At 39.6% G+C, this 15,723-nt stretch overlaps 1 protein-coding gene across 1 annotated transcript in view; it reads right to left on the bottom strand.

The window, feature by feature from the left end:
• rfc3 (replication factor C (activator 1) 3) overlaps positions 1 to 14,595 on the bottom strand; it is a 28,228-nt gene extending 13,633 nt beyond the window's left edge. Inside the window, exons 1-5 of the mRNA XM_048533508.2 lie at positions 14,223 to 14,595; positions 11,188 to 11,325; positions 7,630 to 7,697; positions 4,588 to 4,685; positions 240 to 421 (exon numbers count right to left, since the gene is read on the bottom strand). Of these exons, the coding sequence (XP_048389465.1) occupies positions 240 to 421; positions 4,588 to 4,685; positions 7,630 to 7,697; positions 11,188 to 11,325; positions 14,223 to 14,309 (573 nt within the window). The 5' untranslated portion in view covers positions 14,310 to 14,595. The remainder of the gene's footprint in view (positions 1 to 239; positions 422 to 4,587; positions 4,686 to 7,629; positions 7,698 to 11,187; positions 11,326 to 14,222) is intronic.
• Between the last annotated feature and the right edge of the window lie 1,128 nt (positions 14,596 to 15,723).

Raw genomic sequence — 15,723 nt, 5'->3', positions numbered from 1 at the left:
ATATTTGTCTCTTAAAATCCCCATTTCTTCTCATCTATACTAATGAGACCAATTGTTCAGTCAGGTTGCAGGGGCCACAGAACTTAATAGAGAGCTCAGGCTGAGCAATGACACTAATAATCTATAAAAGTTGAAATTACTGTAAGCAGCAAACAAGCAGGAAAATATTTTTAATAGACAACTTACATTGTCAAGTAAAACCCTAAAATCAAGAACTGCATCAAGTCAAATACACTTACTTCCTCAATGCTGGGTGCAGAGACTCGCACTGCAAGACATCGACTACGAATAGGTGCAATGACTTTTGATGTTGAGTTACTACAGAGAATTAATCTGCAAGTAGACATGTACTTTTCCATTGTCCTCCTCAATGCATGCTGGGCATCCTTTGTTAATCTGTCAACTTCTGTCAGCAATACAACTGAAAGAATCATTTAACATAGAATGTTTTGTTGATTGCTTAGCTTTTTTTCCGACATTGTACATGTAGAGCAGAAAAATCTAATTGTAATTCATTTAAAATATTGCGCTGTTTTGTTAGAACAAAGTTAGAGACTATGACAATCCTAGTCGAAAGACAGAGACTTTTGGATTGAATATAAATGGGGTAAAGACTAAAGCTATGGCTCTAAATAGCAATGGAAAAGTTAAGATTGGAAGTACCAAGGTAGAAGCAGTGGACAATTTCTAGTATAATGGCTTAATGATATACAAATTAACACCCGAGAATGAAATCCAAGATAGATTAATTACATCTCTTACTGGAACTAGTCACTTTGTCCGGAAATCTAAAAGCAACAGCATGGACTGAAAAACAAATTTTGAGCACATGGTCATTATAGAGTGCATCAGCCTGCAGTAATGTGAAAATTGGACACTCTGAAGAAAGGATAAAGGAGAGCAGCTTTTGAAATGTGGGTACGATAGTGGATGCTTAGAATCAGTTGGGTGTACAGAAAGATAAGATCAAGGGAAGTTGTTCAGAAATTGAAAAGGATTTCCATCTAGAGTTAGATAGAGGAGACAGTCAAATATAATTACTGGAAACAAAGACCCAACCGCCTTGTACTGACAACAAATGTAGAAATAGAGGGTAAAAACAGAACTCAAAACACTAGATTCGTAGATAAATGTTGAGATGTGGACTGTAGGAGGCTTGAAGATAGTCAAAGAAGAAAATGTTAAGGCCCCTATTAAGGCTACAGTGAAAGCAAAAGTGTTTTGTCTTACCATGGCTAAACAAATTGAGAGTTTAAAATTGTTGGTTGACACTGGTGATTCAAACTATAAGCGAAACATACTTTAGCACTAAGAACACTAGAAATAACAGGAGTAGGCAACTAGCCTGTTGCACCTGCTCCATCATTCATGGCTGATCTTACTGTGGACTCAGAACCACTTACCAAAACTCTTTACTATTCAAAAATCTATCTTCGGCTTAAAAAACATTCAATGAGGTAGTCTCAACAGGCAAGGAATTCCACGAGTCCCAACCCTTTGGGAGAAGGAGATTTCCCTCAGCTCAGGCCAGAATCTGCTCCCCCTTACTTTGAGGCTATGTTCCATAGTTTTAGTTTCACCCTTCAGTGGATACAACTCCCTGCTTCTATCTTATCTATTCCATTTATAATTTTTTGTTTCTAGAAGATTCCCCCCCGCCACAAACAACATTCTTTTAAATTTCAGTTAGTATACTCCCAGGCTACTAAATCTCTCCTCATAAGCCAACTGCCTTAACTCCAGAATCAACCTAATGGACCTCCTCTGCACCCCTTCCAATGCCAATACACCCTTTCTCAAGTTAGGAGACCAAACTATACACAGTACTTCTGGGGTGGCCAAACCAGCACCCTACAGAGTGACAGCATAACCTCCCTGTTTGTCACCTCCATCCTTCTAGCAATCAAGGATGATATTCTATTTGCCTACTTAATTGGCTGATGCATCTACAAACGAGCTTTATGTGACTCATGCACAAGGACACCCAGGTCTCTCTGAACAACAGCATTCTACAATTTTTCACCACTTAGGTAATAGCCCACTTTGCTGTTATACCTACCAAAATGGATGAGCTCACATTTACCAACATTTTATTCCATTTGCCGGATCCTTGCCCACTCACTTAACCCATCTATATCCCTCAGCAGGCTTTCAGTGTCCTCTGCACACTGCTCTACCACTTATCTTAGTGTCATCTTCGAAATGTGGCATACTATACTTGGTCGCCCAAGTCCAAATCATTTGTGCAACTTGTAAACAACTGTGGTCCCAACACTGGTCTCTCTGAGGCTCACCACTAGCCACCAATCGCCAGCAAGAAAAACACCCATTTATCCCATTTTTTGCTTTCTAAAAGAGACAATATATACATTAGTTAGAAAGCTTTTTTGCCTGTGCAAACTGTTGAAAACATCTTGCTGTAAATCTGGCGAGGTTAGGTTAGCCTTAATATTCTCCTGGCCTGATATTTGCTATCTTGGGATGCATTCTGAGATGGCGGGAGTAATAGCAAATGCACTTGTGGTAATTTTGCAAAATTCACTGGACCCTGGAGCACTTCCAGCAGACTGGCCATTTTCCAATGTCATGCCGCTGTTCAAAAAATGAGATATACATAAGATGGGGAATTATTGGCCTGTTAGCTTTGCTTCTTAAATGAGGGAAGTGCTTGAATCTATCACCAAGGAAGAAATAGCAAGGCATCTAGATAGAAATTGCCCCATTGGGTGGACACAGCATGGGTTCATAAAAGGCAGGTCATGCTTGACTAATTTGCTGGAATTCTATGGAGAAATTACAAGCACAGTGGACAACAGGAACCCAGTAGATGTGATGTATCTGGATTTACAAAAGGCATTTGACAAGGCGCTGCACAAAAGGCTGCTGCTTAAGATAAAGGTGCATGGTGTTAGAGGGAATGTATTGGCATGGATCGAGGACTGGTTAACAAACAGGAAGCAAAGAATAGGGATAAATTAGTGCTTTTCGGGTTGCCGAACAGTGATCAGTGGTGTGCCTCAGGTATCAGTTTTGGGACTGCAATTGTTTATAACTTATAGACGATTTGGAGCTGGGGACTACGTGTAGTGTGTCCAAATCTGCAGATGACACTAAGATGAGTGTAATAGTAGAGCGTGCAGAGGACTCAAAGTTTGCAGAAGGATATAGATAGGCTAAGTGAGTGGGCGAAGATCTGACAGATGGAATTCAGTGTGGATAAATGTGAAAACATCCATTTTGGTAGGAATAGCAGTAAAAGAGACTATTACTTGAAGGGTAAAAAAAAATTGCAGGATGTCACTGTGCAGGGGGACCTGGGTGTCCTTGCGTGTAAAACACATAAGATTGGTTTACAGGTACAACAGGTAATTAAGAAGGCAAATGGAATTTTATCCTTCATGGCTAGAGGGACTGACTTTAGAAGCAGAGATGTTGTGTTGCAGCTGTATAGGGCGATGGTGAGGCCACGCCTGGAGTACTGCATTTAGAAGACCGGGGTTGGGGAGGTGGAGGAAGCACCTTATAGAAATACAAGGTTATGAAGAGAATACAAAAGATAGAATCACAGAGGTTGTTTCCAATGGTGGGTGAAGCAAGGATAAGAGGTCAGAGCCACAAAATTAGGGGGACCAGATTTAGAACAGAATTGAAGAGGATCTTCTTCACCCAAAGGGTTGTGAATCTGAAATTCCATGCTCAATGGGCTGAGTTATCAGGAACCTGTTCAACTTAAGATAGCAGTGGTACACGAGTGTAGAGTTAAAGATCAATCAAAACATATTTGTATCAATCTTTGTACTGCACTCTGCTGACAATAAAGATGATTCTCCAGAATAAGTGGGTATTTTACTAGGTGAGACTTCAAGTTAAAAAGTGGTGACCAGAAGCCAGGCTCCCAGTTGGATTCAATTTCCAAAGGGTCACCTAACAGCCCCACATTACTTGGGTTAGTTTTCATGCCACAGCTCAAATGAAGAAAATTGTATGCAAAGAAAAAGGAAATGCGAAACTTGGATCCAAGAGTGGGATAAGGAAAAGAAAACATTGCTGCCACTGTTTCACATATTTTCAAGAGGGAACTGATTAACCTAGACTGGCAATACAATGCAATGTTCTCACTGAGTGCTTGACTAAAGGTGATACACCATTAAGACAGTCAATAGCAGAGCTAAAGAGGTTTGGCAGAAGTGTATCGTTTTGCTCAAGTCAATACCCATTGGATTTGGATTGCAGGGAAAAATTGCTGTTTGCTGAGAATTGGTCACTACCACTGTAAAAGGGAAGGGGCTAGAATTACATCCAAAGAAGATCAGAGGCTGAAAGTGGTGCTAAACGTGCTGAATGGACTATCTTATGAAATCTTTGAATTTACTATTTAATCAGCGATTTATACCGAATTATTGATTTCTCTATTAATTCATGCTTAGCAACCATACTGAAATTTAGACCTTTTCCCCCCAATAAGGTTGTTTGGTTGATTTGTTCCTTTGCATTACGATGCCCTTACAGCAGCAAACCAATAAAAACAAAAAACTTTAAATTAGCGAAACCCTTAAAATGATTGATCTAAATTGTAAAGCCTCTTACCTTTGAAGTCTCTTTGTGTACTTGTCTCAAGCTGTTGAGACTGTGCTATTGTTTTAATCAGTTCTTGAATAACTACACGGTCACTGGTCCCAGCATCACTGTAACAGAAAAGTAATTAGGGATCCTGATCTGTTTGCAAATCGTAATAAGACAGTTGAAGAAGGCTCAAGATGAAACAAACTTGGTGATGTCCAATATTCAAACCAAATTTTATTCTTACAAGCTCTCGTTGATGTCATTGGTAAGCTATTTAATCAGGGAAAAATGACACGTAACCAAGGTAGGCCTGCCCATAAATAGTATCAGAAATTCCAGCTGATACTTCCTCTCCCCAAGTTCAGAAATTCTGATGCAAGTTATAGCCCTTGCGCCAGCACAGTAATCTGGATTTGAATCCGGCTCTACTAAATAATGTTCCTTTCTTTACAAGATATACTCAGTTTTACTTACTAGAGAAGCAGACTGAAACATCCCATTCCTTTGAGTGCCATGGGCATAGTTGGTTGAAAAACTCCACTTGAAAACAGATGCTACAACAGTACCAACTCATAGGTATGAGATATATCAAAAAGAGAAGTGTGTGATAACACCTCTAAACAGGTTGTTAAGAAAGTGTCTAGAAAGGTCTAGAAATGGTAGTCGTTATGTGCATCTCTGTGCAGAGAAAAAGGAAAGGTACTTGGAACGAGAGTTCAAATTCTCACTGTTCTGGGATCTATGTTTAAATTCAAACTGTATACTGGAAATAGCCCTTTTGCTAGCTTTAGGGATGTTATGCAAAACTAAGTCAGTTAGCTTTGAAAATTACTGAAGAGAGAGATACATTTCAAAACCTTTCCATCTTGCGATCCTAAGGACAAATCCAAGAATGGCTAATTTTAAGTGCCATGTCAAGGCACTACACTGAAAAAGCAACAGAAAAGCATAGGTTTCTCATTCTTCTGCATAATCTAAAAAAACAGGCAAGCCTTGAACATTTTCCTTTCTTGTCATTGTGAACAGACAATATATATGAACGTAAATGGTCCACGTTAAGACTTCATTTGATTTTAATGTAGCTACCTGATCCTGATTACAGTAACAGCAAGTGTTGCCCAATCACGGAATCACATCCAAGTGAGGATACTTGTTTGGGTTTTGCAAGTCAAATGACTAGGTCAAACATGTTCCTCAAGTTAGCCTGTACAGTCGGTTTTATGAACATGTTCAGCTAGTCGATACCTCTAAAGTTGAAAAGAAAATTTGTATTGTTATGCGCCATCCTGGAGAGAGTGCTAAACAATCCAGAATGCACTAAACAGCTACACAAACAATTTAAGATGATTAGTTGAGTTCATAAAATGATTCATTTACATTTGCTGGAAACAACAGAATCAAATGCTCTAAACAAAAAAAAAGGTTATCAAACAAAAAGGAACATGTTCAAGACATGCACCTTTGCTGAATTGCGTGAAGCACGGGGTAAGCCTATTCTTCCTTGCTGCTCAGCCTGGTCAACGAGAACCAACATGACAAGTAATTGATGTAAGCTTTTTTTTTTCTCTGGTATGAATCATTGTAATTGTTTAAAATTTAGCACTCTTGCTTTGATTCTGGTGTGCAAGAGCTCTGGTAACATCTTTTTCACCAATATTCATGCTTGGAACTACCAAGCAGCAATCAGACAGTTATCACCTTTTTAAATGGTCGGAGCAGCAGTTACAGTCAGTGAAGAGTTTACAAGAGCAAGGGGTGTAATGGATGGCAGTTTCAGGAAGGTGAAGACACCGCAGATGTAGTCAGGCAGATGTTTAACTGCTAGAAATGGGAGGGGGGGGTAGCCAGATAATATCAGAATCTGCTTTAGCTACTACCATCTCAAACAGTTATGACATTTTAGATACTGTGGTGGTGGTGGGGCTTCTGCTATAATGAGAAGTATATCAGGTTCTAAGCGATCAATTATAGTTGGGGACTCTCTAGGCTGGGGGACAGACAGATGTCTGCAGCCATCAATGAGACATTAGGATGGTGTGTCGCCCCTCCGGTGCCAGAGTCAAGGATGTCTCAGAGAGGGTGCAGAATAAGGCGAGAGTGACCAACAGGAGGTCGTTGCACACATCAGCACCAACAACATTGGTAGAGAAAGGGATGAAGCTCAGCAGAGTGAATATAGGAAACTTTGCAGGAGATTAAAATGTAGATCTTCGAGGGCTGTAGTCCAGATATTACTATCAGTGCCATTGCTAGCGAGAGTATGATTAGGAGGAGAGAGCAAATGAATGCGCAGCTGAGGAGCTGGTGCAGGGATTCACATTTTTAGACCACTGGGATCTCTTAAAGCGTAGAAATGACCTATGTAAGAGGACGATTTCACCTGATTTGGAAGGAGACCAGTATCCTTGCAGGAAGATTTGCTAGTGAGAAAAGAGAAATGGTTAAAGCAAGTACAGTAGATAAAGACAGCAAGCCAAATTGTCAAGGAGACAAGAGCTTGACAGGAAATAAGGTAGGACTTATAATTAAACTGCATTTATTTCAATACAAGAAGCTTGGCAGGTAAGGCAGATGAACCCAAGGCATTTTGGGAACACAGGACTGGGATATCACAGCTATTACTGAAAAGTAACTCAAGGATGGATAGGACTGGCAGCTTAATGTTTTGGGGTATAAATGCTATAGGAAGGATAGAAAGAGAGGCTAGAAAAGGAGGGAGAGCGGCATTTTTGGTTAGCTAGGCTTCTATGCCACGGCATTGTGTGTCGTCATTTACACACAAGACAAGACATTGAGAAACAGGTGCATTCAATTCATGTGATGGAAGCACTGAAAGCATTAGTGAAATACAAATGCTGGGAATAGACCTTCATCCCATTTCAATTCTTGGAAATTGATGTACCTCAGGAATAATGGAAAATTGGCACCATGTGGCCAGACTACATAGCAAACATGAATTTCAAAGGTCAACAAGAAAAATATTTTCGATTTGCTAGAGATATCTCACCATTTTTAGATTAAGACTCTTACAATTGCAGATAATTGAATAAAATTTTCATTATTTACCTTGCATTAACTTCAAGATGATAGTTGCTTGCTATTGTGCTTATTTCCAGTTTCTTTTTGGATGGTGTCTGCCAGGATGCACAATAAAGTGGTCAGAATTTAAAATATGTATACTTCAAGCCAGTTTGATTTGTTAGAGTTTCACGATTAGTTTATTAGATTATGATCTTAATGGCCAGGCCAGCACTTATTGTCCATCCTTAATTTGGAAAAACTCTGAGCCACTTTCTGGAGCCTTTGCAGTATGTGAAAGAATACATCTTGATGAGATTGGCAAGAAGAAAGTGAAGGGGTGTCCTTGATTTAAAAAAAATGAAACTAAAGACAGAGAAAGGATTCCAGGTCAGAAAATTCAAAGGTGGAATTAGTTTGGGAAAAAACAGCAAGGAGCAGAATATTGATGGGAATTGTTTACAGGCCATCTGCACTAGTTGGGAGCCAGAATTGTTGGCTGGAGTATAAATCAGGAAATTAGATGTATATGTAATAGTCAAATATAGTGGCCATTGAGGGGCTCTAATCTTCATATAGGCTGGACAAACCAAATATGTAGCGGCAGTGAGAAGTACGTGGAATGTACTCAAGTTAGTTTTGTGACAGCACGTTGATGAACCAAGGAGAAAACAGACATTTCTGATCCCAACCCAGCAGTAAAAGGGCCCTGTAAGACAGCTGTCCCCAAACAATGCCTCATGACTCCATTTCCACTGTGCCCACATTAATGCAAACACCAAGGCAACATCTGGTTCTGTGTGCCTCAGCACTGCTCTCTAAGCTATGGCTGTCTCCTTATGGCTGCTTCAGTGTCTTTTACACCAAGAAGTATAGAGACAGATATATTAAAACCTTGGTGACCGATTACTGTCACATGTTATATTCCATGCCTTTTCAGTAGCTCTCCACTTTCATCAGAGCCCAGCCCTGACCATAAACTCAGCAGTGATGCCTTCACAGTTGAAGTCTGGCCTGTCTGAGCCCAACACTATCACTCTGGCACTGTAGAAAAGCCTTGCGCCCAAATTTTTGCTATCTCAGAATCCTCAATGGCCATGTGCTGGAGTGATTCATATGAAGTAATGGATCATGAAGTAGACAAAATAAATAATGTTTGTACAAAATACTAACCAAAGTCAAGTAGGTCTATAATGTACAATTTAGTTACATTCTGAGAAGTTACAATGTTGCTTTGTTGCTATTGAGTTTTTGTTGCCATCTGGGATTGTGCTAACATTAAAACTGGATTATACCGGACATAATTTGGCAAGCACTGTTCAGGCATCTGATATGATTGAAAGTAATTTAGTTAAGGCTAAAATTGCAGGCCTTAAATCTCAAAGCAATATTACATGGATATGAGTGGGAGAGATGGCTAAGACAGACTGGGGAACATTAAAAATGTGATAGACCACTAGTCGCTAATATTTAAAGAATTTATACATAATTTGAAATAAATTATTTTAAGAAACAAATCTCAGAAAAAGTAGTCCAGCTATTATTTCCAAAATTAGTAACAATTAGATCAAAGGAATAACTTTGCCAGCAAGATAATGAGTTTAAAAGAAAAGATTTTAAAAAAGTAGGTTTTAAATGTTTCCATAGGTACTTAAACACAGTGTTGCTCTACTCTGCTTGGAATTTATACTGTCCAGTCTGTTATGGGGAACTGTGTCATTTCCAGTTCTGGTCTGTATTGGTTTGTATATGGGGCCCAATCCAATGTTGATTGCATTACGGGTTGGAGAACCATGCCTCTAGGAATTCGCATGCGTGTCTTTGTTTGGCTTGGGCTGCTGTGGTCATGTTGCCCCAGTTAAACTGATGGCCTTCATTGTCCACCTGTACTGATATTAGGGAAAGTTTGCTGTGTCGTTTTGCTGCTAGACTATGTTTGTGTATTCCAATGGCTAGTTTCCTTCCTGTCAGTCTGATGCAATGTTTGGCCAGTCAATGCATGGTATGGGCCAGTCCATACCATTGTAGCCCAAGCCAAGCATAGACAGGGACAGGAATTCCTAGAGGCATGGCTCTCAACCCATAATGCAACCAACAAACGTATCGGATTGGACCCCGTATACAAACCAATACACAACAGAACTGGAAATGACACTACTCACCATAACACAACTGTCAGTATACGTTCCAAGCAAAGAAGAACAGCAGCGTGTCATCGGAGGCCTCACTAATAATGTCACCTAGCATAGTGACGAAACGGTTGAACGAAAACAAGTCAGCTCATGGAGCAAGTCAACAACGTCACTCACAATCTGAGCTACAAATCTTTGCAAAAACTGTATATCAGAACTACTGACTGGCGTGTAATGTATATATTACATCCTCTGAAAAACATTTTAAAAAACTAAGATAAATTCCATTACTTCCATTCCATTATTGGATCCTGGTGACAGGAAACAAAGTGGATCTCAGCCTTCTCAACTGTTCGTTGTAGATCACAATTGAAAATCCATAAAATTAAGACGGGATCCTTACTGGGTAGAAGTCCACAAAATTGTGACGCCATAGATTTAGAAAACAATTAATAAGCTACGCGGTACCCTTAGTTATTCAAATTGAGGAATACTGATTCAATTCTGGTCTCAGGGGACTGTCTGTGTGGAGTTTAAAAATTCTAGTTGTTGTCTGCGTGAGTTTCCACCAGGTGTTCTGGTTTCCTCCCACAGTTCAAAGATGCGCAAGTTAGGTGGATTTGCCATGCTAAATTGCTCAGTGCCCTGGGATGTGTTGCTTAGGTGCATTGGCCATGAGAAGAGCAGGGTTACAGGGACAGGGTGATGGGACGGTGGGGGCATGATCTTCAGAGGATTGATGTGGGCTCAATGGGCCAAATCCTCACTGTAGGGATTCTACAGAATAAAAAAAACAAGGAATCCAAGGATACAGAAATCAGCAGTTGGCCTCAAATCACTGGCATCAAAAATAAATAGATTAGAGTTAGAAAACAGATTATATTTCTACTCCAATCCTATCTGTTAGACACACAGCATGTACTTGATTTTCTCAATAACAAGCTTTACACTACAAACTACATCTGGAGGGAGGTGTTAATGTTCAGACAGTTGTGGATCCTGGCCCCATGCCCTAACAAAAGGGTCGGGAAATCTATTGCTTGAGATTGTCGAAGACAACGTGCAGAATCACAAATGTGGAGCATTTAAAACAATTAAGTACACTAAGTTTCTGAGCAAGCGCTATGATAATTGACCAGTAGATCCTGCTTTAGAGTCACACCATCATGTAGCCATCTCTACAAATCAATGTCCAGTGCTCCAAATTGATGATGATAATGAGAACAGAAGTCATTTGCTTTATCATTTAACAATACTTCCATAAATAGTTGTTCCAATGGGACTTCCAAAAACAGAATTTTCAGTTACGTTTCTCAAACTATATTGTGAAAAAGAGACAATGTGTAAGAAAAGCATATAAAAGATTAAGTTACTCCCCAAGCGTACTTAAATTCCAGACAAACTTATTATACTTTGATCAAAATAGCTGCATTTTGCTGAAGTATACATTCAAACACATAAACCAATCTCCTACCGTAATTGTTTGGTGCTCAATCCTTAGCTTCTCTATTCCTGCTCCATAAAGTTCACGAAGTAAACACATTATTCTGGTCTTCTTCCCTGAGCCTGAAGGCCCATATACTAGCAAATGAGGGAAATCACCACATTGAACCTGGTGGAAAGAAAACAAAGGTTACCAAACAGCTACTGAAATTCACTTGATGAATACAGTGAGATGGCATTATTTTGAAATCACCGCTGAGAATAAAGTGGCAGCTAATTCATGGAGAACAAGTCCAAAAAACCAAATGAGAAGAATTTTTTGTGGCAGCAATTGATAGCATCATCCTTGCTCCATCTGCATTATACTTTCAGGCCCATCCATCTGGGCTTACCACAAACCATTTTAAATTTATACTTATTGAAATACTTCTGCCCTTAGCGTTTAAAAAAAGTCACCAATTTGAAAGTACTCCTTTGGGAATATAACATTTTAGGAGGCCCTTAGATTGTGAAATACACTGGACAGTTTGTTTAGATTTCACAAGATTGAAAATTACATACAAAAATCGATATATTGGTCAAAACCTGGAAGAGAAATACAATTTTATGAAGGAGACTATTGTGCAGATGGTAAATGCAATTAAATGTTGAGCTTTCAAGTGATCTAATTACCTGTTTTAAAAGAAAAAAAAATCTTGTTTTGAATTTAACTACATCACTAAAACTTAATATGAAATTCTACCTTATCTTATTCCCCAAAGGATTCTTGAGTATAAAATTCCCAAATAACTGCCTCATTGCACATTATCTTATCTAAAATAGCCTATTGCCTAAGTGGCCCAACATACTTGTTCCATCTTGGATGCAATTCGTGAACTAGTCCTCAGACCTACTGTGGTAAACAAGAGGATTGGGCAAGTTTTAAAAACCATCAAAAGTCAACCAAAGCATAACAAAGGGAAACAAAATAAACTTTCAGGGCAAACTTACAAATGATAATGGCAGACATCAAGATCTTCTCCAACTATATAAAACGAATGAAGACAAAAGGAAAAGAGGCCCCCTCAAAAATGAGCCTGAGCAAATAATAATGGGAAGCCAAGAAATGGAAGAGAAGTTGAATAAATACGTGTAAAAGTCAATCTTCATAGTAGAAGACACGAATAGCATTCCAAACTTACTAAATAATCAAGAGACAAAAGGAGGAGAGTAAATAGGTATTAGAGAAAAATGTGCCAGTGAAACCTCATTATACCTTAATCAGATCCAAAATAAGCTGATCCTTGGTTGAATCCACAACACTTCTCAGCATCTGTCTGACTATCCCAATTTATATGAAGGTTAAAGTTAGTACCTCATGGGTGTCTTTGTTAAATGTCCTCATTTTCTCCTGAATTATTCTGCCTCCCACCACTCAGGTTCTGTTAGGGGGCTTGTAGACTATTCTTACCAGTGTCTTCTTTCCCTTTTTACATTTTCTTAACTCTACCCATAAGAATTCCATGTCTCCTGATCCTAAGATTTTTTTTGCTATTGTATTTATCCCATCCAATACCAACAATCGTACACCATTGCTACCCTGCTTGTGGTTTTGAAGTCACAAAAACTCTGCATTCAGTTTCCAGCTTTGCTCTCCTTGCAACCTTGTCAAATGACTCTAAGAGTATTCCTATTAACCTGCATATATGACATAATTTACTTATTCTGTTCCAATCTTAAAACTGAGATAACAAAGTGAGAAGCTGGATGAACACAGCAGGCCAAGCAGCATCTCAGCTTCACACTTTATTATCTTGGATTCTCCAGCATCTGCAGTTCCCATTATCTCTGATACAGCAGAAACAATCTCCCTGCTTCCACCTTATCTATTGCCTTCATAATCTTACATATTTCTAAAAGAGCTCCCCTCATTCTTCTGAATTCCAATGAGTGTAATCCCAGTCTACTCAGTCTCTCCTCATAATCAAAACCTTTCAACTCTGGAATCAACCGAGTGAATCTCCTCTGCAGCCTCTCCGGTGCTAGTATATCTTTTCTCAAGTAAGGAGATCAAAACTGTGCACAGTATTCCAAGTATGGCCTCACCAGGACCCTATACAGATGCAGCATAGCCTCTCTGTTTTTAAACTCCATCCCTCACACAATAGCAAACAAAATTCCATTTGCCTTTTTAATCACCTGTTACACCTGCAATCCCACCTTCAGCGATTCATGCACGAGGACACCCAAGTCCCTTTACACAGCAGTGTGCTGCAATTTCTTAACCATTCAAAACATAGTCCATTTTGCTGTTAATCCCACCAAAGTGGATGACCTCGCACTTATCAAAATTGTACTCCATCTGCCAGACATTTGCCCACTCACTTAGACTATCCATATCCCTCTGCAGACTTTCAGTGTCTTCTGCCCATAGGTCAGCAAACCTTTATGTTTTTCAAAAAATCATTCAGATGATTTGGGTTTCATTGGTGGACAGCATTTAAACTTTGGTGGTCATGCAATAGTAACATCCGTGACTCAGAGCCAGGCGGTCTGCGTTAAAGTCCCACCTGCTTTGGAGGTGTGTAATAACATCTCTGAATAGGCTGATTAGAAAATATCTTCAATGTCTCTGAATCTGACTTAAGTTGGTTGACGCTTTACTGCTCTCCAAATTGGCCTAAGAAACCAAAGTTCAAGAACAATTTGGGATAGGCAAACATTGGACTTGCCAGTAACGCCTACATCTCACATAAGATTAAATTTTTTTTTTGGGGGGGGGGAAGAGGAGGAGGTCACGCAGCACAACTTGAAACAATTCTACCTAGTTATTAGACATCCTCAGTTTAAAAATAATGTCCGCAATCAAATGCAGCAAGAAGAAGAGAAAAGTGATGACAATATCGGCAGAAACCTATCATTAAGGCACAGCGATTGGATTCCTCCTTTGCAGCAGCAGTGCTGTCGGGCATAAAACTGCCGCTTGATCAGAAACTGCAGAATAAACACAAGGCCGAACACCTCCGGCCTCACACCCCTACATCATGATCAACACTTAAATGGAGAAGAGAAGGTGCAATCGCTCACCAGGTTTCGGAGCTGACTGGCCTGCTCCTTATGGTAATCAAGTTTGCTGAGTGCCGTTGGCCGGTATTTGTCCACCCACAGACTCATTGTCAGTGACCCTCAGCCGGCGCTCACAAACCGTTCCCCGCGCGCTTCTTCTCAAATGGCCTCACGCTCATGCGCAGCCGTAGTACGGCGTACACGTGACTGACCACAGCTCAAGGTTTTTAAAATGTGTAAAATCTTTCATAATGATGCGAAAACTTTATATTTCTGCAACTATAAATTTGAATGGAAGCCTGGCTTGAAGTTCCAACTGCTCCAGAGGTGTGTCATTTCTGAACAGGTTGACTAAAGTATCTAAATCGGAATAGATTCCTAATTCGATTAATTTCCAACGATCTCCCTGGCAGGTCACACTCGAAGAAAACCAGACAAATCAAATTAAATCAAATATGGTCAATTTGTTCTCCCGAAACGTCAGCTTTCCTGCTCCTCTGATGCTGCCTGGCGTGCTCTGTTCATCCAGCTCTACACCTTGCTATCTATGGTCTATTTGTCACATGGACAAATGTGGGTGAAAGCGAGTACCAATATGTGAACTGCTTTTAAGTAATCTTGATGGTGCAGGCGACAGATAAGGTTGACGGAAGGAGCACAATCGATGTTTTGAACGTGCACTTCAAAAAGTCATTTAATAAAGTGTCAAATAGCAGGCTTTTCTTCCAAGCAAAAAAAACCATGGAATAAAGGGATGGAGTAAACGTTCAACATCATTCATCAGTTCGAAAGAAAAGTTGTCTCGAAAGAAAAGTTGTATTTGATTTGAAAAGTCAGCTGTTTTGTCTCCATAGATGTTGCCAGCGTTGCTGAGCTTTTCCAGTACTTTTTTGTACGGATTTCCACCGCTCGTGGCATTTTTTTTATTTTAACACATATGAAGTTGGCTAAGTGTCAGAGACAAAGTACCCTAGTGATGAAAGTGATAACAAGGTATGGAGTTGGATGAATACAGCAGGCCAAGCAGCATCAGAGGAGCAGGAAGGCTGACGTTTCAGGCCTAGACCCTTCTTCAGAAAAGATTGTTTTTCAGACTGGAGGAAAGAATCGGGCCTGAATTTTCACTGAGTTGGGAACTTGATTGCTCTTCAAAATTTCAGTTTCATTAGTTACATGCTATATCGTAAGTTGGTTGTTTGGTTGTGTTTGTACTGTAGTGATTGTGATATCTAGTGCAAAGACAGAAGTCATTTAAAATGCCTGAATTCTTTCGTAATGAAAAAAAAATTCAGTCTGCTCCTTGAGTGTCTATATTGTCTGTTTGTCTGGTGTAGTTTAGAAAAAGAGAAAATAATTTTTCGGTTTCACTAAGTTACGTTAAATAGGGTAGAATACTCCCAAACTCTGAATGATACCAGAAATGGCAAAATACTTGATAAAGTACGGTGATAATGGAAAAATGAGATTCTCAATGGCAAGAAAAAATGCCAATTTTCCACATAAGGTTTTAATAACTAGTTGT

The sequence above is a fragment of the Stegostoma tigrinum genome, chromosome 6 (assembly GCF_030684315.1).
Source record: "Stegostoma tigrinum isolate sSteTig4 chromosome 6, sSteTig4.hap1, whole genome shotgun sequence".
NCBI lineage: Eukaryota > Metazoa > Chordata > Chondrichthyes > Orectolobiformes > Stegostomatidae > Stegostoma > Stegostoma tigrinum.
Note: the sequence above shows the minus strand (reverse complement) of the source record. Positions and strands in the feature narration are given on the sequence as shown.